Raw genomic sequence first — 27,093 nt, 5'->3', positions numbered from 1 at the left:
TTAAAATAAACTAGTTGCCATTATATAATTTTTACCCTGAAACAGGCAAAAGATAAAATCATAGCTGCATCATAATTAACCGACTTCCAAAGAGGTGGCCCATTTTTGAAATCAACAACAACAAATTTCAATTTGTTGCTGAAACTCGTTGCTGAAATTTGTCGACGAAACTTTTGCACTGGGGTCTTGGACTGGTTTACTTAATTTCGCACCGTTTAATATTTCGTGTTCTTATTAGCTACCTACACTTATCGTCATTCGACATGTTTCAAACACTCTGAAAGTCGTTGTAGGAACACAGTCTTGTACTAATTCTAGTAGCCACGCTTGCATCTGTAGTGGTTCTTGAGTCAAAACTTGTTGCCGAAACTACTAATACAATGTTGTTTTAAATATGTTAAACAAAAAATAGAAATAAAAGTTACTATGTTCTATATAAAGATAGTCAAGTAACTACCTACAATGCGTAGAATTAATAAGTACTATAGTGTAATAATAAAAAAATTAGGAGATTTGATTTTTTCTTAGGATAACTCCAAAATCCGCAACGCGACATCGACATCCAATTAACTGGCAACCCTGATCTGCAGTCAAATGTCTGATATCGAGCGAGGGGTCGTCGCCAATTTTATTTTAAAATTTTCGCAAAAATTTAAGTTCTAAGCCCAAATCCCATTCAATAGTTATGAAATAGTGTACAGTGATAATTGTGATCTATATTATTTTTTCTTACGACAGCAAAACGTGAGTAATTCTAACTTATAACCTGTACTATTACTTGTTTACATATTTTGTGCATGTATTGCATTTACTGTGTTTCTTTCGTGGAATGTTATGAAGATGAATTAGTAAGTATTAAGTAAGTATAATTTACGCATAACTAATCTTTTACTATGATATAACGTTCAGAAAACATGTAAGTTCAATATTATGTATGTTATTGTGTAAGAAATGGATTAAGAAACCGGATTTCTTATGTCTTCGTTACATGTTATTTTCGCACAACGCAATGCCCTTGACATGATGTATCTTCAAGAGTCATAGAAAGCGCATTGTTATATTTTTAAACGTGACAAAGCATGCGACATTCTTTTAAGATTCTAATTAGCAAAAAATACAGTGTTATTAAGTAGCACTTTTTGAGTTAACTCACCTACTTTACGGGTTCTATTTCCGTAGGCTTTATAAAGGTTACACTATTGCTACAGCTACTGTTTTTGTGCTTTTTTTAGTTAAAAAAAAAGAATATTAGCCAAGCACCCAAGCATGATGACTAATATTCCCCTTTCCTCTCTGACTAAGCGTCAAGCTTGTGCTAGGAGTAGGTACGACAATAGTGCAACGGACGGGGTTTGAACTATCAACCTTTCGGTTTTCAGTCCACTCCTTTACCCGTGTCCTTTAACCGTTGAGCTATTGAGGCTCAAAGCTCAACATGTTTGAGACCTGCATGACTGAGAATTCTCCATAGTGTTTCCAAACAAAGGTGTGAAGTCTGTCAATCTGCACTTTTCCAGTGTGATGGACTATGATCCTTCTCATTCCGAGTGACTCTCCCCCCCCCCCCCCCCCCCCCCCCCCCCCCCCTCCCTCACATATTCCAATAGAGCAAAGCTGGGGCGAGCCAGTCAGTAGTTAATATCTATTTCTTTTTAATTGACTGCCAATTAGGTGCATATTTTTACATAATATAATATTATGATTGTTGGTAACTAAGAGATCCAAAATTATAACATAACTAAATGCCCGCGACTTAGTTCGCGTGGATTTTGGTTTTCAAAAATCCTGTGGGAACTCTTTGATTTTCCGGGATAAAAAGTAGCCTATGTCACTCTTAGGTCTTTAACTATACTCATGCAAAAAATCACGGCGATCCGTTGTTCCATTCAATCCATTGCTACGTGATTGAAGGACAAACCAACAAACCAACCAACAAACACACTTTCGCACACATTTATAATACAGGTAGTGATGTTAATACGTTGGTCATATAACTGTAGCCTTGGGGTTTGACCCTCTCTGTAATCCTGTACACAAAGATGTTAGATGTTCTAACAGGTTTAACTAATTATGCGACATATTCATGACTAATAAATATTTAAATAATCCATAGTTACATATCTAAATATATCCAAGGAAAAGGTGACTGACTGACTGACTGACTGATCTATCAATGCACAGCTCAAAAACTTCTGGACGGATCGGGCTGAAATTTGGCATGCAGATAGCTATTATGACGTAGGCATCCGCTAAGGAAGAATTTTGAACATTCAACCCCTAAGGGGGTGAAATAGGGGTTTGAAATTGTTGTAGTGCAGACGAAGTCGCTGGAATAAGCTAGTATGAATATTAGACAGGCTCGTATTTTGCCATGATTAAACAAACAATTAAGTGCGTATTGAAAAATACGTCGTACGAAAAAAATGTCAACATGTTGTTCATATAACTTTAGCCTTGGTATTCTATTTTTAGGGTTCCGTACCCAAATAGGCTATTACCAAGCCTTTTTTTTATTTGCTGGGAAATGCGTTTACGCATCCCCCTCTGGAAGCCAGCTAGCTACCCAACCAGCCAGCCAGGAGGGAAGGTATGTGGGACTCGCCGGCCGAGAGGCGACCGGAATACCCACTAAAACCCAGCGGCGCTCCTGCGCATTGCGATTGTTTCCGTCTCGCGTTGTAATTGACCAGACCTTTAAACTGCAGTTAATTAATTCCTACAATTACCTACTGTAAGTTATTCATCATTGTTATAGTTAGTTTAACTGTGCGAAGATAACGGAAATCTTCTGCAATAACCTGCTAAGGACAATGGGGATTTAATTATTGTAAAGGGTAGTTCAGACGAGACTGCTGCGACCGCGCGTTTTTGGACATAATATGTTCTTCTTTATAGTTGTACTAGTTTATACCCGCGACTTCGTCCACGTGGACTACACAAATTTCAAAACCCTATTTTACCTCTTAGAAGTTGAATTTTCAAAAATTCTTTCTTAGTGGACGTCTACGTCATAATAATATCTATCTACGTGCCAAAGGGGAACGCCGACATTTAGCCCAATAGTGCCCAGCATATTCTTATTGTGAAAAAAACCGGCCAAGTGCGAGTCAGGTTCGCGCAACGAGGGTTCCGCACTACAGTCGTATTTTTTCCACATTTTGCACGATAATTCAAAAACTATGATGTATAAAAATAAATAAAAATCAGTATAGAATGCACAGATGAAGACCTTTCATATGATACCCCACTTGATATAGTCATCTTACTTTGAAAATTGAAAATACTAATTATTATTTAAAAAAATTAAATTGTGGTCATGAAGACCACAATTTAATTTTTTTTGTGTGATGTAACCACAAATTCACGGTTTTCAGATTTTTCCCCGCAATGTCAGCTATAAGACCTACCTACCTGCCAAATTTCGTGATTCTAGGTCAACAGGAAATACCCTGTAGGTTTCTTGACAGACAGACAGACAGACTGACAACAAAGTGATCCTATAAGGCTTCCGTTTTTCCTTTTGAGGTACGGAACCCTAATGATACAATATATTTTGTACAATTTTTTTAATACTTAGATATGTATGATACACTAGCTTATGCTTGCGACTTCGTCCGCGTGGACTATGAAAATTTCGAACTCCTACTTTAACCCCTTAGAAGTAGAATTTTGAAAAATTTTTTTACAAAAAAAATAAAAACCGACTTCGATACACAAACACTAAAAATTGAAAAATAATTTAATTTATTACCGAATATATTATGTATACAAGAGTTAATACAGTTCCATAATAATACTTTTTGGTGCCGGTGCCAATTAGCTTTAGCTGCGCGAATCGTCTAGACTTCATATTTTTATGAGACTCCACAATGGCACCTCATTGGCACCGACCCCAAAAAATATTATTATGGAACTATATTAACTCTTGTATACATAATATATTCGGTAATAAATTAAATTATTTTTCAATTTTTAGTGTTTGTGTATCGAAGTCGGTTTTTATTTTTTTTGTAAAAAATTTTTATTTCACAATTTTTAGTGGCCCCATGGAATTATGCTATGACTGGTTAAAAATCTACTGTTTACTAAGCTATTACACTGATCGCGAGCAATTTACTCTTATCCGTTGAGGAGTTCCAGTATCTATCTTCGAAGATGTTCATCAGATCTTCACCAAATTTAAATGGGACAACTTTGAACTATACCCTTTCAAACAAAAAAAGAATTTTCAAAATCGGTCCAGGCGTCTTTGAGTAATCGGGGAACATACATAAAAAATAAAATAAAAAAAAAAAAAAAAAAAAGATTCCGACGAATTGAGAACCTCCTCCTTTTTTTGAAGTCGGTTAAAAATCTTTATGAGCAGATTCACGCGACTTGCGATCGCGCGGTTTCTTTTTGTCTGTGCAAACCTTTATGCTTGTATTTTTTATTTGTCCGTATTATAGGATTACTAGCGACCCGCCCCGGCTTCGCATGGGTGCAACGTAGATACTAATGTGGGGTCATTGAGGTGTCATTGCCTCGGAAACTCTCAAATGAGAGGATTTTTTCCGACCTAATTCACATTATTTCAATTTCCCTAGGGATCTCTAATTTTTTGAGAATTAAACTATAGTTATAAACCTTCCTCTTAAATCACTCTATTTATTGGTGAAAACCGCATTTAAATCCGTTGCGTAGTTTAAAATATCTACGCGTTCATACATACATACAGACGCGGGAAGCGACTTTATTTTATACTATGTAGAGATGTAGAGACTATACGTAGAGATTAGTTCAGTATTATGTTTTTATACCAGCTATCTACGCCTACGTGATCATGTATTTACTATTTAGTGACGATCACTGTTAAGAGTGTTACGTGAGTTAACTGTTTAGTGTGGAGAGGCAGCATCAATATTAAAAAAAAAGTTTTTTTTAAATTATACAGGATGTAACCAGAACGCTAGCAAAAACTTAGCGTTATTGTTATACCTACTACATAAACACAATCTAATACCAATAACAATTTGTATATTTATGGTATATTTTTAGTATTTTCAAACCCGTAATGTAATGTATAGCGTGCAAGACTCGGGTCAATGCCCGCCTACAACGCGGCATTGACTCCAAGTGGCCTACTTACGCAACGTTCGTTAACCTCTAGCGTCAGTCAGATATTTTATTTGCAATATATCGTAAACTTTTTCAAAATTATAGGAATTTTTTATATTTTATTTTCGCGTTTTTTTTGTGATCATTAATCATCATTAGATACTATCACCTGTTTTCGTTTTTGCCAGCGTTCTGGTTACATCCTGTATATAAAATTATACAGGCTGTATAATTCACAATATGCCTTATAAAGTTTAGCGTGAAGATACCATGCCTGAGAGAGAAAACATAGCTCTGGTTAGTAAATGTTTAATTAATTAGGTAAGTTCCTATAGCTATCTTTTTTTTCTATATATAAAAATGAATCGCTAAATGTGTTGCTGATCGCAAATCTCGAGAACAGCTGAACCGATTTCGCTAATTCTTTTTAGGGTTACGTACCTCAAAAGGAAAAACGGAACCCTTATAGGATCACTTTGTTGTCTGTCTGTCTGTCAAGAAACCTACAGGGTACTTCCCGTTGACCTAGAATCATGAAATTTGGCAGGTAGGTAGATCTTATAGCTGACATTTGGGGAAAAATCTGAAAACCGTGAATTTAGGGTTAGATCACACACAGAAAATTAAATTGTGGTCTTGAACTAATAATTAGTATTTTCAACTTTCGAAGTGAGTGACTATATCAAGTGGGGTATCAAATGAAAGGTCTTCACCTGTGCATTCTAAAACAGATTTTTATTTATTTTTATGCATCACAGTTTTTGAATCATCGTGCAAAATGTCGAAAAAAATACGACTGTAGTACGGAACTCTCACTGCGCGAGCCTAACTCGCACTTGGCCGGTTTTTTATAATATTCCTTGAAATACGAGGATGGTTCTTACGGAGAAAAAAATTAAAAATTGTAAGTATTAAAAAAATAAAAAATAAAGAATCGACTGTTAGGCGGCACGAAGTTCGCCGGCAGTTAGTTATACTATAATACAGTCCAAGAACATATTGCGACTTTATTATACACTAGCAGTTGCCTGCGACTTCGTCCGCGTAAACTTTTGGTTTCACATGAGATCACAAATTTTCCCGCTGCAAAAGACCTCACTTACCTACTCACTCAGTCTCACCTTACAACCTTCGAACCCCCCTTTCACCCCCTTAGGGGGGAATTTAGTAAATCCTTTCTTATCTATTATACCTACCCCCTAAAAAGAACGTACGTTTCAAAGGAGATCGCCCGTGAACGGGCCCTCTTTTGTGGCGTCGCGTCGTGTCAAAACTTAATTTTTTTTTAAATGTGATATTTTTCACGATTATGTTTTATAACGACTTTTTTCACTCTATTATTGAAAATATCCACAATTACAGTTAGAATCGTAAACATGCATTTATTTTGAAGAAGTATTAATTAAATATAACCTCAATATCAGCAATATAAAAAATAAGATTTCTTTATAACCAGGGTGAATAAATTGAAATCGTTTGCAGAATATAAAGAGTTAATTATTTGTCTACAAAATAAAATTAGAACCATGGTGACATAACAATTATATTAGGGGGGGCCCAAAGCTCCTAAGAAAATGGGCTATCTCTTTTTAGATTACGATCAGCCGCACGGCTGGCCGCATTCCGGGTAACCACATAGTGCGTAGGTGCCCAACGACGCCAGCGCCATCTTCACGGGCGAGGGAATCACAACCAGTCGGACCTACTGTCGTCGGCGATAGCAGGCCGTATGTATCAGCAGGCCTGAGAGTTCTCCACAACGTTCTCAAGCGTGTGTCAAATCTGCCGATCCGCACGTGGCCAGCGTGGTAGGCTTTGGCCAAAACCATTCTCATTTTGAGAGGAGACTCATGCCCTGTAGTGAGGCCGGTCATGGGTTAATCATGATGATGATATCAGTACCCTTATTGTAAATGCGAAAGTGTGTTTGCTTGTTGGTTTTTCCTTCAATCACGTCAGATTGACGTCAATTTTTGCATGACTGGAGAGTGACATAGGCTACTTTTTATCCCGGAAAACCAGAGAGTTCCCACGGGGTTTTTAAAAAACCTAATTCAACGCGGATGAAGCCGCGGGCATCAGCTAGTATCTTATATCTTCAGAGCCTCAATAGCTCAACCGGTAAAGGAGTGGACTGAAAACCGAAAGGCCGACGGTAAAAAATAAAAAAATAAAAAAAAAAATTATATGATTCAAGAACACTGTTGGTCATTTTGACGTGTTCCCAATGATAAGGTCCTGGTTGAATACCAACCACATTTTCGGGCGATAATAAAATTAACAACAACTACTTATCGTAAAACGTACAATCGTAGTCACATAATTGAAATAAGTATTAAAAACTGGTCAAGTCCGAGTCAGACTCGCGCACTGAAGGTTCCGTATTACGAACGTATTTTATCGACATTTTGCACCATAAATCAAAAACTATGTTTCATTAAAATCTGTTTTAGAATGCACAAGTGAAGCCCTTTCATAATATGCTACCCCACTTGATATAGTTATCTTACTTTGATAATTGAAAATACTAATTATTAGTTCATGACCACAATTTAATTTTTTTTGTGTGATGTAACCACAAATTTACGGTTCTCAGATTTTTCCCCGAATGTCTGCTATAAGACCTACCTACCTACTAAATTTCATGATTCTAGGTCAACGGGAAGTACCTGTAGGTTTCTTGACAGACAGACAACAAAGTTATCCTATAAGGGTTCTGTTTTTCCTTTTGAGGTACAATAAAGTGATCGTATAAGAGTCCCGTTTTTCCTTTTGAGGTACGGAACCCTAAAAAGGTCAAGTGTGAATCGGATTCGCACACGAAGGGTTCCGTACCATTGTACAAAATACTTTAATTTTTCTAATTTGCATGGCGGCCATTTTGAAATTTCTTTTACTGCGCGTTGATAGATCAGTCAGTCAGTCAGTCACCTTTTCGTTTTGTATATTGAGACTTACTTAAAACGCACATATAACTCCGAGAAGTTATAGATGCGTGCTCGGGATCGAACTCCCGATCTCCGATTAGGAGGCGGACGTCCTAACCACTGGGCCATCACACAATTTTTTTTAAAGAAAAAAAAAATAGCCATGTTAAATGACTAATATTCCCTTTTCCTCTCCAACTAAGCGTCAAGCTAGTGTGCTAGGAGTAGGTACGACAATAGTGCAACGGGCGGGGTTTGAAAATTAACATTCTGTTCAAAGGATGTGCATAATTTAACACTTGTAGACCCCTCGCGTCTTGATAACTCTATGGTGATAAGTGATAACTGATAAACGTATCTGTTGCCATCTTATTTAGAACTGGTTGATGCTTGCGACTTCGTCCGCATGATTCTAAGCTTATTTCGTGATTTAACAACATATTTTAATGTAGATAACGGGTACATACCACGATTAATTTGATGTTTTTATTTGTCGATATTTCAACCCAATTCAAGTCTTCCAATCCGCATTTGGCCAGCGTGGTGGACTATGACCTAATCCTTCTCATACTGAGAGGAGACCCATGCGCGGTATTGAGCTGGAGAGGAGACCCATGCTCTGTATTGAGCTGGCTACTGGTTGACCATGATGTTGATGAACCCCATAGACTGTGCGTTGCTAGATCAGTCAGTCAGGACTAGTCTTTTCATATGTATTGATCAGTACACTTGTTACAGCATCACATGGCACGCGATGTCCACATCCAATGGGACGACGACGACCACTCCACCACCGACAGAGACAGCGACGACAGCCCCATACTCAACTACAGGTAACTTGCTTGCTGTCTCTTTCCCTCATAAAAAGGCCACACGGGCGCAAGGGTCGCCGTCCCTTTTACGCACCCCCCTCCCCCCCACAGTTTCCAATGTGACTCATTGGGAAAATAAAATTCCCCTTGTGTCACACTGGGTGGGACTCAATAGGATTTTTGTCCCCGTTGAGTCACACTCTGACCACCGGGGACCCACTCGCACGAGGTCCCCCCCCCCCCCCCCCCACTCACGTCAATAAACGCAATAAACATCCGAGGCGCACCAGCGATGTGCGCCTCGGATGTTTATTGATTGACAATGTGGCTCCAGGATAATAATTTTTATGTTCAGTCACTCTTACTTTATGGGGTAATGCTGCTGATATTAATTCTATTTTTGTGCTGCAGAAAAGGGCTGTTCGAGCCATATACAGTATGGGGCCACGAGAGTCGCTGAGAACTAAATTTAGGGAAGTTAAAATTATGACAGTGCATAATCAATATATTTTTGAAAATTTACTGTACGTACATAAAAACATAAATAAATTTAAAAAAAAAAAGTGACTGTCATAATATAAATACTAGAAATAAAAATAAACTTGTAATTCCCGCCTCTAGGCTCAGTAAAGTTAGCAATTCATTTGCTCGTAATTCCATACGCTTCTATAATAAGCTTCCAGAAGACATATTGGAGATGTCTCTCAACAAGTTCAAAGTTTTCATAAAACGTAAACTAATTGAAAAATCCTATTACAATGTAAAGGATTATTTAAATGATAAGCAAGCTTGGGAATGAGTTGCTTAACGACTTTGTGATAGTTCTAATAAGTTTCAATAATTTTGTAAAGTGGTGATAATAAAAAGAATACCCGGCTGAGTTTGTTGTGGGCTCTTCTCAGACCTGGGCGCGTTTGGAACCCTCGTAGCTTTAGTTTTAAGTTTGCGTTATAATTATCACCACTATATTATCTTACAAATCTAACACTATACCAGACAATCAATAAGAGTAATTTATTACCTATTTTGAATAAATCATTTGACTTTGACTTTGACTTTGACTTTTTACATACGAAATAATGTGAGTGTGACTCATTGGGAAAATAAAATTCCCCTTGTGTCACACTGAGTGGGACTCAATAGGATTTTTTGTTCCCGTTGAGTCACACGCTACGACTCAACGGGAACAACCCTAATTTCTCATCCAATATAATCTAAAAAGATAATAAGAAACCACTTAACGCGTGATACACCACTTTTCGCGGCATAACGTGATATAATGACTTGCGTGAAAGTTACTTCTCTCATTTTAATGGATTCGCCAAAACATAATGGGTAACGCAATATTGTTGTAAAAACTTTCTAAACTTTAATTGCCGCGTTGGTTTAGTGGTTAGTTTATCCAGCTGCACGAATTCCTGGGTTCAAGTCCAAGTCAAGTAATTATTCGATTTTAATAAAAGTGAGATCTATAGAGCGCACTCTCACGTCGTAAGTCTGAGCAAAGTCAAAGTGCGCTCTATAGATCTCAGCCTAAGACCTCGCTGTATCCCAATTCGCGCAATATAGTTTTCACAATAATGTTAACAGCGCCATCTATTTTACATTGATCATTTATAATAACTCCGTTATACCTCTTCGCATATTTATTTTATTTATTTATTTTTTATGTACGGTCTTAGTTTTCTTATATTGTTTGTCTTATTTTTTTTTTGTTATTTGTTTAAACCTTAGTTTAGTTGTTTGCGTATTTTATTTTTATAATATACTGTACTAGGTAAATACCTCGTCCGTGACTTCACTTGTTAAGGCTCCCACTGAAAACCAGCGCTGCAGCTTGCTGCAGCATGATGCTGAGTGGGAGACCTATATTTGGTCACACGTATGACGACCTCCCTGGCGCAGTGGTGAGCGCTGTGGTCTTAATAGTGGGAGGTCCCGGGTTCGATTCCTGGCAGGGGTTTGGAATTTTATAATTTCTAAATTTCTGGCCTGGTCTGGTGGGAGGCTTCGGCCGTGGCTAGTTACCACCCTACCGGCAAAGCCGTGCCGCCAAGCGATTTAGCGTTCCGGTACGATGTCGTGTAGAAACCAAAGGGGTATGGGTTTAATAAAAACTGCCATACCCCTTCCAGGTTAGCCCGCTATCATCTTAGACTGCGTCATCACTTACCACCAGGTGAGATTGCAGTCAAGGGCTAACTTGTATCTGAAAAAATAAAATAACGTACTCGTATATATAGGTAGTATTTTTTATTATTATAATTTTTTGTTATCAGTTAAATTATGTAGATTGACTTAATTAGCTTTTAAGGTTTATTTTAGTATTGTGATCAAATAAAAGTTTTCTTTCTTTCTTTCTTTCTTTCTTATATTTTTGGTTTTTTTTTTCTAGATATGAGAAACACCGTCGCTACGAGTACACCATCCGCGAGCTCAAGCCAGAGCGAGAGAGGAGATGGGCGGTGACACTCGCCGCCAAGTGCTCTCTCTTCAGCACCGCCATGATCCTCTTCTGTGTACTTCTATACATTCCCGTGTATAACAGGGCAAACGATCAGCTGCCTAAAGGTAGGTCCTTTTTCTACAACCGCACCGCACGCCACCGCAATCAATTGGATTTTTTCCTACTTTTGAACTTGATAAATATTATTACTTTATTATAAACTAGCTTATGCTCGCGACTTCGTCCGCGTGGACTACAAAATTTCAAACCCCTATTTCACCCTCTTAGGAGTAGAATTATCAAAAATCGTTTCTTAGCGGATGCCTACGTCATAATAGCTATCTGCATGCCAAATTTCAGCCCGATCCGTCCAGTAGTTTGAGCTGTGCGTTGATAGATCAGTCAGTCAGTCAGTCATTCAGTCAGTCAGTCAGTCAGTCACCTTTTCATTTTATAGACTAGGATACAAATAATGACGTACGCTGAATATTAAAATCCAACAAAGATTTACAAAGTTACAGGCATTTTAATTTTGGAGTGGGAGGGTCTTCTATCCCTTTTTCGCTAAACGAAAATTTGTATGAAACCGCACGAAGCTACCCCCCTAAGGGGGTAAAATAGGAGTTTGAAATGTGTGTAGCAAGCTAGTTTATTGATAGATTAAACAAAAAAAATTTTTTTTTCGTTTGAATTGTGATCTTTATTTCAATTCATCATCATCATCATGATCAACCCATCACCGGCTCACTACAGAGCGCGGGTCTCCTCTCAGAGTGAGAAGGGTTTTTGGCCATAGTCTACCACGCTGGCCATGTGCGGATTGGTAGACTTCACACACCTTTGAGAATATTACGGAGAACTCTCAGGCATGCACGTTTCCTCACGATGTTTTCCTTCACCGTTAAAACAAGTGATATTTAATTAATTAAAACGCACATAACTCCGAAAAGTTAGAGGTGCGTGCCCGGGATCGAACCCCCGACCTCCGATTAGAAGGAGTACGTCCTAACCACTAGGCTATCACAGCTTACTATTATTTCAATTACTTTGCGTTAATTAATATAATATGAAACTTATCCATTTCTTTCGATAAAAAGTTTTTCTAACTTCAAAGTGTTTTTTTTTCTTTTACAGTGGCCGTAGCCGGATGGTCAATTCACACAAACCGGGACACAAAAATATACGTACAGCCAGACAATGTGACGACAGTACACGAACCTAAGGACGTATGCCCCAAAGCCACTAAAAGCAAAACTAATAATCTATTCTTACTAATAGTCGTTTGTTCGTCCACTACTAACTTCGATAGACGCGTAGCCATCCGAGAGACATGGGGAAACTACAAAAACTATCTAAAATCGGGGAAAATTTTCCACACAATCCGGGAAAAATATAGCAAATACAACTACACTTATGATCTGTACAAAGAATCTATTAACCCAAGGTTAAATGTTAATCTAAGTTTAAATAAACTAGTTAGGAAGAAACGGGACATATCTGTGCTTGGTCGGGTTTTGCCAGAGTTGGCCAAGGCTTTGCAAAGCAATTTGGCCAATGACAACGCCAATGAGCGCCAGGAAATAAGGTTCGATGATGAAAAAGAGATATTGCCAGAGTTTGATATGGAGAAGGAGTTAGATGAAAATGATGACTTGAACATGGATTATGATTATCCTTCGAACGTTATGAAGATACCTCCGAAAGGTAAGCTGAGATTTTTTTATTCCCCATTAGCTTATTACCTCCCACCAGACTAGACCAGAGAATATTCTATAAGAAAGAAAGAAAGAAAGAAAGAAAGAAAACTTTTATTTGATCACAATACCTACTACAATAAACCTTAAAAGCTAATTAAGTTAATCTACATAATTAAACTAATAACAAAAAATATAATAATAAAAAATAATACCTATATATATACAAGTACGTGTGACCAAATATAGGTCTCCCACTCAGCATCATGCTGCAATATAAAAACCGGCCAAGTGCGAGTCAGGCTCGCGCAATGAGGGTTCCGTACTACAGTCGTATTTTTTCCACATTTTGCACGATAATTCAAAAACTATGATGCATAAAAATAAATAAAAATCTGTTTTAGTATGTACAGGTGAAGACCTTTCATATGATACCCCACTTGATATAGTCACTCACTTCGAAAGTTGAAAATACTAATTATTAGTTCATGACCACAATTTAATTTTTTTTGTGTGATCTAACCCTAAATTCACGGTTTTCAGATTTTCCCCCAAATGTCAGCTATAAGATCTACCTACCTGCCAAATTTCATGATTCTAGGTCAACGGGAAGTACCCTGTAGATTTTCGTGACAGACACGACAGACAGACAGACAACGAAGTGATCCTATAAGTGTTTCTTTTTTCCTTTTGCAGTACGGAACCCTAAAACGTGTTTATTTAGTTCTTAGAAACTGTAATTTGTTTAAGGTTACGAAGACAATCCAGACCTAGACGAAGTGTTGTCAATGTTGAAAAAGTCCAAAGATTTCCCTAAAGAGGAGATTCTGGAGGAAGACCCTGGCAACACTGTGGACTTCAAGCTGGTCTTCCTCCTGGGGCTGCCATCCCAGGACAACGACACATCGGTCCAGGACAAGATCGAGCAGGAGGTGGACAAGTATGGGGATGTGATTCAAGAGGGATTCATGGATTCTTACAATAATTTGACGCTCAAATCTATTATGATGCTCAAATGGGTGACTAACAATTGCAACGAGAGTGGTAAGTTTTTTTAGGGTTCCGTACCTCAAAAGAAAAAACGTAACCCTTATTGTCTGTCTGTCTGTCAAAAAAAACCTACAGGGTACTTCCCGTTGACCTAGAATCATGAAATTTGGCTGGTAGGTAGATCTTATAGCTGACATTTGGGGAAAAATCTGAAAACCGTGAATTTAGGGTTAGATCACACAAAAAATAATTAAAATCTGCTCATGAACTAATAATTAGTATTTTCAATTTTCGAAATAAAATAACTATATCAAGTGGGGTATCATATGAAAGGTCTTCACCTGTGCATTCTAAAACAGATTTTTATTTATTTTTATGCATCATAGTTTTTGAATTATCGTGCAAAATGTCGAAAAAATACGACTGTAGTACGGAACCCTTGTTGCATGAGCCCGACTCGCACTTGGCCGGTTTTTTATGTTAAAAAATTGAAAAAAAGTTGATTACATATTGTGACGTCATTATTCACCTTCCGTACATCATGACGTCCATGTTAAAAATAAATAAATATCATGGTTTTTTTCAAATTGTTCTCGTTAATAATGAATTCTAGCCCCATAAACTACCGCTATGCAAAAAATCACATCATTTTATTACTACAGTCCATATTCACTCGTCAATTTTATATCGATGTATGTCTGTGTTTTCAGTCCGCTACATCCTCAAAACTGACGACGATATCTACGTGAACATCCCCAACCTGGTGCTGAACCTACGGAACCGCTCTCAAGTCCACGACAGCACCAAGCCTCAGGAGAAAGAGTATCTGCTGATAGGGGACCTTATATGTGGAGCCAGACCAGTGCAAGACGTCAGTAATAAGTGGTAAGGCATTTTACTTTACCGCTATTAAAACTATAAAGTAGACTTTACCACCCTTGGGCAGTAAAAATATTACCGCACAGTTATTAGTAAACAAAGTCGAGCGGAAATATTCATAATCAAACTAGTGCGGAAATATAATGGCCGCCACATAAAACAGTTGTTTCGGAGCCGGGCTGGGCTCACTTGGTCATGTGACCCGAGAAATATACGGACGGTGGCGCCTCCCTTCGATGTATCTCTCTCTCTCTCTCTCTCCCTCTCACACTATACATTAACATCCCAAACCTGGTCCTGAACCTTCGGAACCGCTCGCAAGTCCACGACAGCACCAAGGCTCAGGAGAAGGAGTATTTGCTGATAGGGGACCTTATATGCGGAGCCAGACCAGTGCAAGACGTTAGTAATAAGTGGTAAGGCATAATGTGGCTCTTTCTTTACCGCTATTAAAACTGTAAAGTAGACTTTACCACCCTTGGGCAGTAAAAATATTACCGCACAGTTATTAGTAAACAAAGTCGAGCGGAAATATTCATAATCGAACTAGTGCGGAAATATAATGGCCGCCACATAAAACCGTTGTTTCGGAGCCGGGCTGGGCTCGCTTGGTCACGTGACCCGAGAAATGTACGTACGGTGGCGCGTCCTTCTCTCTCTCTCGCGCTCTCTCTCTCTTCCCCTCTCTCTCCCCGTCCATTTCTCTCTCTCTCTAAATAAAATTTTATCAAGTTTATAGGGTTCTTATACATATACAGAGCATTATTGTAAGACGTTTTTAATCGGTGATTGTAAAGTTAGTATTATCATCACCATTATCAACATGTATACGTCCACTGCTGGACATAGGTCTCTTGTAGGAACTTCCGCACACCACGGTCTTGTGCCGCCGTCACTCCCTGCGACTCGCTTGATGTCGTCCGTCCAGCTAGTGAGGGGTCTTCCAATCTAGTCAAGTTCTATCATCATCAGCCTGTAGACGTCCACTGTTGGACATAGGCTTTCCCTAATGAGCGCCACCACAGCCTTCCTCATCCAGCCACTTCCCGCCAGCCTCTATATCGTCGGTCCACCGTGCTGGAGGGCGTCCCACACTACGCTTGGTTATACGCGGTCTCCACAAGGACTTTCCGGCTCCAACGGCCATCGCCTCTACGACAGGCATGACCTGCCCACTGCCACTTCAGCTTGCTAATAGTTTGGGCTATGTCAGTGACCTTGGTTCTCCTGCGGATCTCCTCATTTCGGATCTTGTCCCTCAAGGAAACTCCTAACATAGCCCTCTCCATAGCTCGCTGAGCGACTTTGAGTTTGTGGACAAGGCCGTTTGTTAGTGTCCACGTTTCAGCACCATAGGTGAGGACGGGAAGAACACACTGGTTAAAGACTTTCGTCTTGAGGCACTGAGGAATTGACGATGAGAAGACTTGACTCAATTTCCCAAAAGCTGCCCAACCTAGCCGGATTCTTCTGTTGGCTTCCTCGTCGAAATTGCTTCTGCCTAATTGAATTGTTTGGCCAAGGTAATTGTATTGTGAAACAATTTCGATGCCAACATTTTCGACGCTCATCGGTGACGGGACAACAGGCAAGTTGTATACAATATTGCAATTATTTCCCAGGTACAGTCCGCGCTACATGTACGGCGGCCGGGTATACCCCCGGTATCTATCCGGCACGGGCTACGTGTTATCGTCCCATACCGCCGCAGCGCTGTATGAGGCGGCCCTGCGTACTAGCTACTTCCACTTGGAGGACATTTATATTACTGGTACGTTGAAAAAATAGCGCTCACTGCGCTCGCAACAATTTTTTCAATACTATTGCTTGTAAAGTGTTTATTTTATTATTACACCGCTGTTAAAACTTCGAAGTGGTCTTGTGCGATAAAAAATATTATATCACTATTAGCTACTTACAGATACCGTGCTGTAATATTTTATTATAGCACTAGTGCGGTAATGTAATTCAAATCACATGCAAGCACGGCATGACAAATCGCCACTGTTTTTGCCATCTTTTTCAGAGGTATTTTATAGTAATAGTTACGTAAGTTAATATTATAGAGTCAAAATTGGTATTAAACTTGCTACATGGTATTATAAAAAATTCTGTATACCATGATTTATGTCGTGTTAGTGATCACATTTTTGTTGATTGTATTATACCTAAAAGTTTGTCTGTAAGCTGTGATAGCCTAGCGGTTAGGACGTCCGCCTTCTAATCGGAGGTCGGGGGTTCGATCCCGGGCACGCACCTCTAACTTTTCGGAGTTATGTGCGTTTTAAGTGATTAAATATCACATGCTTTAACGGTGAAGGAAAACATCGTGAGGAAACCTGCATGCCTGAGAGTTCTCCATAATGTTCTCAAAGGTGTGTGAAGTCTACCAATCCGCACATGGCCAGCGTGGTAGACTATGGCCAAAACCCTTCTCACTCTGAGAGGAGACCCGTGCTCTTTAGTGAGCCGGTGATGGGTTGATCATGATGATGATGATGATGATAAAAACTTCACGTTGCACAAAAGGTTTTAAAAACCCGCAGCGCTCTTTAGAACGCTCCCCTGGCGACTCGAGTATCAAAAATTTAAGCGTCGATTATAATTTTCCACTTTGCGCACTTGTAACATAAATAACCATTATTGAACATGTTTTTCTGTTCTTTTAAGTTAATTTATTTTTTGAACAGGCATGTGCGCAGTTAGAGCAAAACCGCGCATACTACCGCGCGACGAGCCTGGCTTCTCATATACCGCGGTTGGGAATAATGCATGCGCCACACACTCGCATTTCACCGCGCACCGCGTCGAGCCGGCACACATGCGACACATCGCGACGCGACTGTCGGACGCGCGGCTTGTTGATAAGTGAGTAGGAATCCATTTTTTACTTGTTGCGACAAAACTGTCGCACTAAGACACAATTGTCGCATTGCGACACGACTGTCGTAAATACATCAACGCATTATTTTTTAATAAGACTGCTGACAAATTTTTTGCACTAAGACAAAATTGTCGCACTAAGACAAGACTGTCGCATTGTGATGCGACTCTTGAACTAGTGGTTTATTGACGAGTGATAATCATTTTTGTCTACTGGAGGGACAGTTGTAAGTTGTAACTGTTTGCGACAAAACTGTTGCACTAAGAGTTAAGACGAAATTGTCGCAACACGATTGTCAGAGATGCAGGTGAAACTCTTGAACTCGTGGTTTATTAACGAGTGATAATCATTTTTGTCCACGAGGGGCAGTTGTAAGTTGTAACTGTTTGCGACAAAACTGTTGCACTAAGAGTAAAGACAAAATTGTCGCGACACGAATGTCGGAGATGAGGCGAAAGAAAACCAAGCATAGTTCTTTGAAGTCAATAAGTAATTTATAAAAAATTGTTTCAGATGCGAAAGAATGCGACTGACGCAGGTAAGGAAAGAACGCTTGAAACCTAAGAATTCCATGAAAAAGCTCCCGAAAAACTTGCAAATCTTGCAATCGTACCACTGAAATGGACAATACATGTATAGTTCTACAGTTCATGCAATTCACGAAGGCGAGTGGACTTTACTTGTGGTTACGTCGTATACACGGACATTGTGTAACTGTGCGTGCATGTCGGACCAATCAGTCGCGAGCAAGCGCTCGCAAACGCACACATTTACTGTACCTTACTAATACCGATATGATTTACACACAAGCATGAGTCAGTGGCCTTCGTGAAATGCACGAACTATACAGTGCCCGGCAAACAACTTGAGCATTGACGCGATTTGGCTGGCGAATAGCGGGAGCACGCGATTGGTTGGTCAGTCGGCGGGAGTAAACGCGATTGGCTGATATCTGCTTCTGGTCCTAGTTGTTTTCCGGGCACTTTTATAAGTCGCATCGGCAAAATTCGTTACGGCAGAAAAGCGCAACCTAACGCCAACTAAAACCGAATGTACACCAATGAAATACCGACCTTATTGCTTGACATTAAGATTTTAAACACAATAACAACAGAGACTCGTGCTATCTCGCTCATAATTCTCCCGTACAAAACATGGCGCGTAGACAACAATTAATAGCGGACGGCCGCGCGCTGTGATTGGCTGAGATATTTTCGCGCCATTCAAAAATAAGACTTCTGCAAGTATAGTCCGTATAACCCGTCGGAAATATCTGAGCACCTCGCTGGAATGCACTTCTCCGCAGCTAACCCATTTTCGCCTATCCAGTAGGTACCCAAAGAGTATAATATAAACACTACGTTCTACCAGTACCGTTGCCAACGCGAGCACGTTGCATGACGTCATTAAGCCAGTAGGTCGATTTCGTAAAACCTGCATCAATCATAACAATCATCTCAATTGTTGTGGTTGGCTGAATTTGTGCTATTCGTGTTGCAACAATGCATTGTAGCCAATAGTGAGCGAGCGTCAACCAATCAACGGTGATTCCGATCGTGACATTGTAGCTGTCATTCTACCGCAATCGAGAAGCAGCTGCTCGATTGACAGCTACAATGTCACGATCGCTCTCTATTGGCTACAATGCATTGTTGCAACAAGAATCACACAAATTCAGCCAATCACAACAATTATAGAATAGAATAGAATAGAATGTTTTTTTATTCATGTAAACTTTTTAAAAGTGCTTATGAATAGTCAGGTAGTTTTAATTGAGATTGTAATAATGATTGATGCAGGTTTTACGAAGTCAACCCGCTGGTTCTCAGATATTTCCGACGGGTTATACTAAATGAGAACTCACTCGCCATTTTAACTTGTGTGTCAACTGTCATCTCAAAAGGACTTCTTCTTTTCTTGTCTATGGCTCTATGTACTGCGGTTTTGTGGTCCGCAATAAAAGCGCATCAAAAGGACTTACCTTTGACACTCGTACTTGACAATCGTACCTTTGACATGACAGTTGACACATACAGTTAAAATGGCGCGTGAGAGCATAAAATGTATGTATGCATTATACATCGGCGTAACTTATAAAAGTGGTAATACTGTAAGAGGTATGTATTACGAAATGACAGTTATTTTTAGTGCCGATTCGAAGCGCCCCACCGAGCGTACCGGGAATTAAAATTGACACTTGGTGTCAAATGGTGTTTGACAGAAATCTGTGTTGACAGATATCCCATCACTAATATTTATTTAGTTCAAAGCAGAACAATTTTTTGACTAGTAAAAATAAAAGTTTTTTTCATAAGTACCAGATACTCGACAACCAATAGTGATAACTGAACAAGTGACATTATAGTGATAATAAGGCATTCGATTTTTTTATTGAGTTTTTTCATATACAAATGATAGTCAACTGTAAGAACAATGTAAGTGATATAAAAGTCAAACAGGGCATTTGACACTTTAATAGTAGATTGTACAACAAGGGCATAAAATGGGTTTATGACCGAGTTATACACTGCTTTTCACTTCGATTGCGAGGAAATGAAACAATAATAATATTAAAGTGAAATTCGAGCAATTTTTTAATTAGGTTGTATAAATTACACACTTACAATTTTTTTTTTGTCATCCATATGTCATTCGGACAGATTGTTGTTTACCTTTAAACACTTTATGCACAAGAGCATGAAAAGCAGTTTTTTAGTCCGCTTACAGCGAACATAAAGAAGAACTTTACGAGCATGAGAAGTGAAGAGAATTTTTACTTTATCTATAAGTGATTTTTGGTCATTTTAAATAAATCAATTTAAAAAACCTGTAAATTTTTCCGAAATATTGTGGGAACTTTCAAATGCCCTATTTACAAATTTTTACAAATTAATATTTTCCAAAAAAGAATCTCGCTTTTACATGACATTTTTTTTCATTGTTTTAGCAAAATAATATTAATTTAACCTTTTCTCTCTCTCTTAAATAAAAAAACTATATTTACTATATGCTATATTTTTTTTCAATAATATATCTTTTTATTATACAATTAGTAGTTTACATATTATTATTCAAGCTGTATGTACAAGACATCTTTCAAACATTTAATTATAGTTGTAGAATTGTTTTAGGCTTCTTTAAAAAAACTTTGATTATAGGCTTCTTTTATGTATTATAACTAGAAATAAAATAATATTTTTTTCTACCCTTGAAGGGTTTTGGACTGTGCGCGACTTAGTCAGCAATTTGGTCTCAATTAGTCACAATTATAGAAAAAAAGTAAAAACCTTTGAAAAACTGTTCATAATATATTTTTTATTAATAAATTGAAAGAATAACAGCGTTTTGTGTAAAAGAAAAGTTTTTTTCGTTTCATATTTAATAAATAAGTTTGGCTAATTGTTATAATAAAATTAGTTTTTTTTAATAAATGTTTCTCAAATTAGAAATAACTTGTAAATAGCATGACAATGGCGCCGATTCTGTTGTCTTTCTCTAAACTAAATTTAGAGTATCTGCATCTTTTTATTTTTAATATTGCTAAAAAAGGACGGAACATTTAGTGCACGCTACAAATTTAAACAATAAGCTAAAGTCACGAGGTTTGCCAGCTCTAAATTAAATTTAAAACTGTCAAAATGTGTCTGTCCTTTTTTTGTTAAGGTATTAGGTACATTAGTAAGAAGAGGATGCGAATACTCTAAAATTTAATCTGAAATTCAGAATCAGTACCAACTAGTGATTAATAACAATAATTAACATTAACAGTACATTAATATTCATGAAATGAAAAAGTACGACCAAACAGTGCTATGTTAGAGCATAATGAGACGGTTAATTTGAAGGTTTGTACATCCTCTAGCCAAGTGGTGAGTGTGATTTTATAATTGAAATGTCCTGGGTTACATTACCGGTAGGGGCAATTCGGTTCTGTCTTTCTATATCTAGACTGATCTGCCTATTGAGTCACTAACTCAGTATCTAGGACTGAATGCTACACAAAACACAATTGTATTTTTAATCCATTGAAGGTTTTCTTAGAAAACTTATTTTAATAACACTCAATAAAGCAGCAATGTAGAACCAACCAATGACAAATGAGCTCGGTGGCTATCATTTAGCGTTAGACACTGAGTAAGCAAATCATCCTGCTGGTGGCATTCAGCGTGGCTAGTTGCCATCCTACCGGCAAAGATGTATCGCCAAGTGATTTAGTTGGCCGGTACGATGGCTCTTCCAAGTTAGCTCACTTCCATTACTTACCACCAGATGAGAACGCAGTCAAGAGTTCAGAGCCTCAATAGCTCAACGGGTAAAGGAGTGGACTGAAAACCGAAAGGTCGACGGTTCAAACCCCGCCCGTTGCACTATTGTCGTACCTACTCTTAGCACAAGCTTGTCGCTTGGTTGGAGAGGAAAGGGGAATATTTGTCATTTAACATGGCTAATATTCTCTTTAAAAAAAACTTGCCAACGCATCAAAAATGAAACTTAATAAATCGTCTAATTCTGCTCGATCTATTTATCATCGAAATTATCAATTCCTCAATATTGCGTGGCTTTTAGTAAAGGTGTGTGATACGTGAAGTGCAAAAATAGACCTTCTCTCGTAGGCAATAAGTTTTATTTAGTTTTGTAAGACGGTGTGATAGTACTCCTGCCAGGGATATAGTGAAGTTGTGGGTGCCTTTCTTATGCGTACTTCGCTTAGGGGTGGAAATACAATGTAACGCGAATTTACCGACCCAAATGTAGCGATATTTATCGACATAATAATATCAATATACCTATAATAATATCGGTATTTTTGAGTCGATAAATATCGATATATTGTTCAATTATCCTAAATTATGGGAAAAAAGCAAAACAGTGTCAGGTGGTATATAATAATAAATAGTACTCTCTGTGTAAAAAAAAAAACATTGTATCGATATTTTGATATATATCGTTATTGTTTACCCGAACTAATTTTAGTAAACTTAAACAAAAAGTACCATAGTGGACAAAATCTATAGCTGAAAATTTCAGTTGCATTTTTGAAAATTTAAAGTTTTGTCTTTATGATTTTTGCGTGTGACGAAATAAATAAACAAACTTCGAGTTTTAAAATTGTTGAGGCATTTTCTTAAAATACCATTGTATTTCAATTCCTAAGTGAAATGATACATACTTAAAATATCCTATAAATATTTTATCATTATCATACTATTTACATATTGTATCATATAATTCGTAGTGCTTCGAAATAGTACCTATGCCAATTTACGTATTTAATAACTGTAGAACTATAGCATTAAATTAACATATCGCTTTTTATTTATTCTTATTATTTTATTTTTATACGTATTTTTTTATTCATTTAGTTTCATTACTAGTAGTCATAAGTTACATTCAAGTCTCTGAACGAAACTATGTACATAAAATTAATCATAAGGGAATAGGATCCATCATTTTGTGAAGTCACAACCATATTACATTTGTGTCATAGGGCCTTCCATTAAATATTTTTCATTTATCATATCCGCAAATCATCACGTAACATTAATTTTCATAAAAAAATTTATTTGCCTCAAATTATTGTTTAGAACAAAGACTAAAAGTATAAGTAGTTTTCAAATCTAAAATATTAAAATCCGGTTCGAAGGACCAAAACTTACATCGTAATGGAAGACTCTATGTAAAGACGTGCTCATATTAGGGAAGCCTTTTTGTTTTTTTTTATGTTTATTTGCTGTTTCTCCACCTTTTCAGGTGAAATTAAGTCAAAGCCGAATGTATGTTGTATACAAGTACCTCCATTTATTCGTCTCTAATGAGTGCTGAGGAACTCCTGTTTACGGCCACAGTCAGGTGAATTCAAAGCCGCTCGCAGACTACGGCGTTCAGTTTTGCTAAAATTCTAAATTCTAAAAAATCTAAATTAAACATCAGTGAGCAAAATAATTTGTCACAAAAAATTTGCTATAGGCTGAAATCTTAAATTGTAATAAAATCTAAGTGATTGTGGGGGTAAACTTTGTTATCCTATTGAAAAGACTAGGAAACAAGTATATTTTTTTTCTTTTATGGATCTTATTTTTATTTCAACTTTAACTCTTATGTTTAAAAAATTACGCCAAATTGAAGTGGAAATTAGTTCCTAAGGCGGAGATCTATAAAGCGTACTTTAATTTTGCTTAGATTGAAATAAATTAAAATACGACGAGGTAAAGCACTGACAGTTAAAACGAGACAGATTTACGTTTCTGTCTCGTTCTAAGTCTGAGCAAATGCAAAGTACGTTCTATAGAATTAGACCTTAGATTTTTTTTCAAATAGAAGTCCCAAGTATCACAGTAAATTGTATTAAATGTAAAATTTACTTATGTTTTGCTGAATACGTTTTGAAAACGGTTTTTTTGCTCACGGGTGTGTTCTCTTAAAGACTTCAAAGCTTTAAATTTTCAAAAATTAACTTTACTATGCTCAAAAAGATCTCAAAGATATTTATATGAATACGTTTTTTAAATCTATAATTGTAAGTGAAATGATCTTGATTTTAATTTTTCTTCTTCAAATTTTTAGTAAAATTACCTCGTATTAATTAGTTGAAAATAATTTGATACTAGCTGATGCCCGCGACATCGTCCGCGTGTATTTAGTTTTGTAAAAATCCCGTGGGAATTCATTATTTTTCCGGGATAAAAAGTAGCCTATGTCACTCTACAAGACTTTAAATATATCCATGCAAAAAATCACGTCAATCCGTTGCTCCGTTGCGATGTGATTGAAGGACAAACCAATAAACAAACACACTTTCGCATTTATAATATGGGCAGTGATTTTATCATTTGACAGTAAAAAATATAAAAATGTATTACTTTTTCTTCAAAATTTTTAATTTTTTATTAACTTGTTTTTTATACCAATTGGTAACTAAAATACATATTTTTTATTCGTTTTAATATTTAAATAATGCATCTATATGCAAAAATAGTTTTATTCCACAATGCAGTTACCAGGTTATGATTTTAAACGGTACTTAGTACAGTGGTTTGACTTGACATACCTAATGCATATTTTTTTGAAAATTGTACTTTTAATTGAATATTCATAATATTCACGCGGCCTAAATATTGGTCAAGTGAGAGTTTTTCGGAAAAATTAAAACTAAAATTAGAATTTTCATAATATGCTTCGAGTTTTGACAAAAAAGCTTCTTTGATTTCTTATATCATCTTTTATTTACCATTTCATAATAGGTAACTATGTGACATCATTAATCTTCACATGGTACCATATTACATAAAAACGTTTCTTTTTAATCTGGTTTCATAATTACTAGTTTTTAGGCGTATAATTTATATTTTCTCAGTAAAAGTAATTTTTTTTGTAAAATTTTGTCGTATTCAACGAAGTATATAGTTATTATGTTTTTATATGTTAAAAGAAAATTGTAAGATAATTATTGGTACCTACCTAATAGTACCAAGTCTGTATTGTTCTCATATAATTGGCATTCCATTTTTTTTGAAAATTCAATATTTTAGGATTTATATATATTAGGGTAATTACTTATTGGCTTTAATATTTAGGATTTTCTAAAAATCGTTTTTTTCATTCCTATATTATTTGCTCAAAATTTTAAATTTATTTAAAATTAAATTATATTTAGTTACTTATTGTTGAGAATTCAAAATTTATTCCAAATTATATTATTTATATTCTTAAATTATTGTTGAAAATTCTAAAGAATCGGTAAGGTGTTGATTCCTTAGATTTTTTACTAATAAAATTTAAAATAATGTATTGAATGGTTTAGAAAATTACATAAAGTTGCTCATCCAACACCAAAAATTTCCATGAAAGTACGAACACATTAAAAATATTATGAACAAATTTTAAATTGAAAATTTTGGTGTTTGTCGCGCAACATCCATTTATTTTCATTTTTCTTGTTGTTTTTAGTATAAAATACTACAATTTTTATGGACAACCCAATCAAATAGTTATTATGAGAAAAAAAAAATCAATTCAAAAACATTGTATTTCTATAAAATACCTTTCAAATTTTTATTCAATATTTTTAAGTTGTAGGTTAGATGTTGTAAAAAGTGACGTAAAGATGGCGTCTATAATAAATAATATATACTTTTTATGTATTTGAGAAACATAGTTTCCGATAGACCTATGTGAGGGACCTGATCGAGTGAAATTACATAAGTGTATAATTGTATACATAAATGTATAAATGTATACATTAGAGTATAATTGTATAAATCGGCCATTTTAGATCTATCTCAATTGTTGTATAAGTATAGTTAGTAGATTATACTTCGAATTAAAAAATCTTGTTATCTAAAACTCTAGAAATCTCAAATAATAAATATCTGTAACGAAATCCCAATAAAATGTTATACCTGTAATAAAAATGTCAATAAATGTAACAACACTATGTTATACAATCTCATAAAAAAATGTAATAAATTAATAAAATCTCGTAATTATTCTAGTAGAATATTTATTGTTATATTGGAATTATTTATATCAGAAATATATGTTAGTAAAATCTTAATAAACTTCTAAAATCTAAAATAATCTCAATTTAAATATCAAACTTTGTTATTTCAAAGCCATATTGTGTGATAAGTACGCTATAAGTAATTTCATGTCTCAAAAGTTAATATAATGAGGAAGTTTCAGGGCGAACGTTCCATAAAATTTTCATAGATGGCGCTGTTTACTGCACTCACTAAAAACGAAAAATAATACCTATATCTATACGATAATGATAAATAATAAATAAATAAATAATAATGATCTATGATTTAGGTCGTGTCGATCATTACGTTCCCCGATGCAAAATTAATAAATTACTTCTATTAAAGTTCACAGATTTTGTGGGGATGCAACGTAAGGAAAACTGCAGTGCACGCTAGTTGTTACTCTTCATCTATGTCATTAATTGACACCACCTAAACATTAAAGCATATAGATCATATGTATAAATTTAGGTATTATTTTTCGTTTTTAGTGGGTGCAGTAAACAGCGCCATCTATGAAAATTTCATGGAACGTTCGCCCTGAAACTTCCTCATTGTGGCTAATTCCGTTGTACACAATCTCTAAACTAAACTAAAATGACACGTCTAAATCTATTTATTGCTATCCCTTTCATAATGTTGCTCGCGGAAAAGGATAGCACTAGACTTAGACATGTTAATTTAGTTTAGTTTAGAGATTGTGTACAAGAGAATCGGTCCCATCGTTGCAGTAATAAACAAAATAGTAAATTAAAGATGTAGCTTTGCCTTAAATGAAATTCCCTAAGTGCATAGTGGTCCGCAGTTGTGATGGTTTTTATAAATAAAAGGAGAGAAATATC

General features: G+C 36.5%; 2 protein-coding genes across 3 annotated transcripts in view; one reads left to right on the top strand and one right to left on the bottom strand.

The window, feature by feature from the left end:
* The first annotated feature begins 583 nt into the window (after positions 1–583).
* On the top strand, positions 584–27,093 carry LOC117994846 (uncharacterized). 2 transcript variants are annotated; one of them, XM_069507945.1, is made up of 10 exons: positions 584–744; positions 8,763–8,857; positions 11,232–11,407; positions 12,417–12,986; positions 13,727–14,020; positions 14,677–14,851; positions 16,468–16,616; positions 17,536–17,713; positions 18,243–18,267; positions 23,481–27,093. In XM_069507945.1, exons 2-10 carry the CDS (start codon positions 8,769–8,771, stop codon positions 23,550–23,552), a joined length of 1,728 nt encoding a protein of 575 aa, XP_069364046.1. In that variant the 5' UTR covers positions 584–744; positions 8,763–8,768; the 3' UTR covers positions 23,553–27,093. The 2 variants fall into 2 exon arrangements, with proteins under 2 accessions (XP_069364046.1, XP_034838714.1); XM_034982823.2 differs by lacking the exon at positions 23,481–27,093 and having other exon boundaries at positions 18,243–18,825.
* The window catches only part of Cdk4 (Cyclin-dependent kinase 4), a 201,515-nt gene continuing 185,268 nt past the window's right edge, over positions 10,847–27,093 (bottom strand). Inside the window, exon 8 of the transcript XR_011238299.1 lies at positions 10,847–11,066. The gene's annotated coding sequence lies outside the window, so the exon portion shown is untranslated. The remainder of the gene's footprint in view (positions 11,067–27,093) is intronic.

Source organism: Maniola hyperantus, chromosome 27, assembly GCF_902806685.2.
Source record: "Maniola hyperantus chromosome 27, iAphHyp1.2, whole genome shotgun sequence".
Lineage (NCBI taxonomy): Eukaryota > Metazoa > Arthropoda > Insecta > Lepidoptera > Nymphalidae > Maniola > Maniola hyperantus.
The sequence above is the reverse complement of the archived record's forward strand: the minus strand, read 5'-3'. Positions and strand labels throughout refer to the sequence as shown.

Coding starts and splice junctions, on each gene's coding strand:
- LOC117994846 (XM_034982823.2), top strand. CDS start 8,769: ATGGCACGCGATGTCCACATCCAATGGGACGACGACGACCACTCCACC. Junction 11,408..12,416: donor AAACGATCAGCTGCCTAAAG/GTAGGTCCTTTT, acceptor TTTCTTTTACAG/TGGCCGTAGCCGGATGGTCA. Junction 14,021..14,676: donor TAACAATTGCAACGAGAGTG/GTAAGTTTTTTT, acceptor CTGTGTTTTCAG/TCCGCTACATCCTCAAAACT.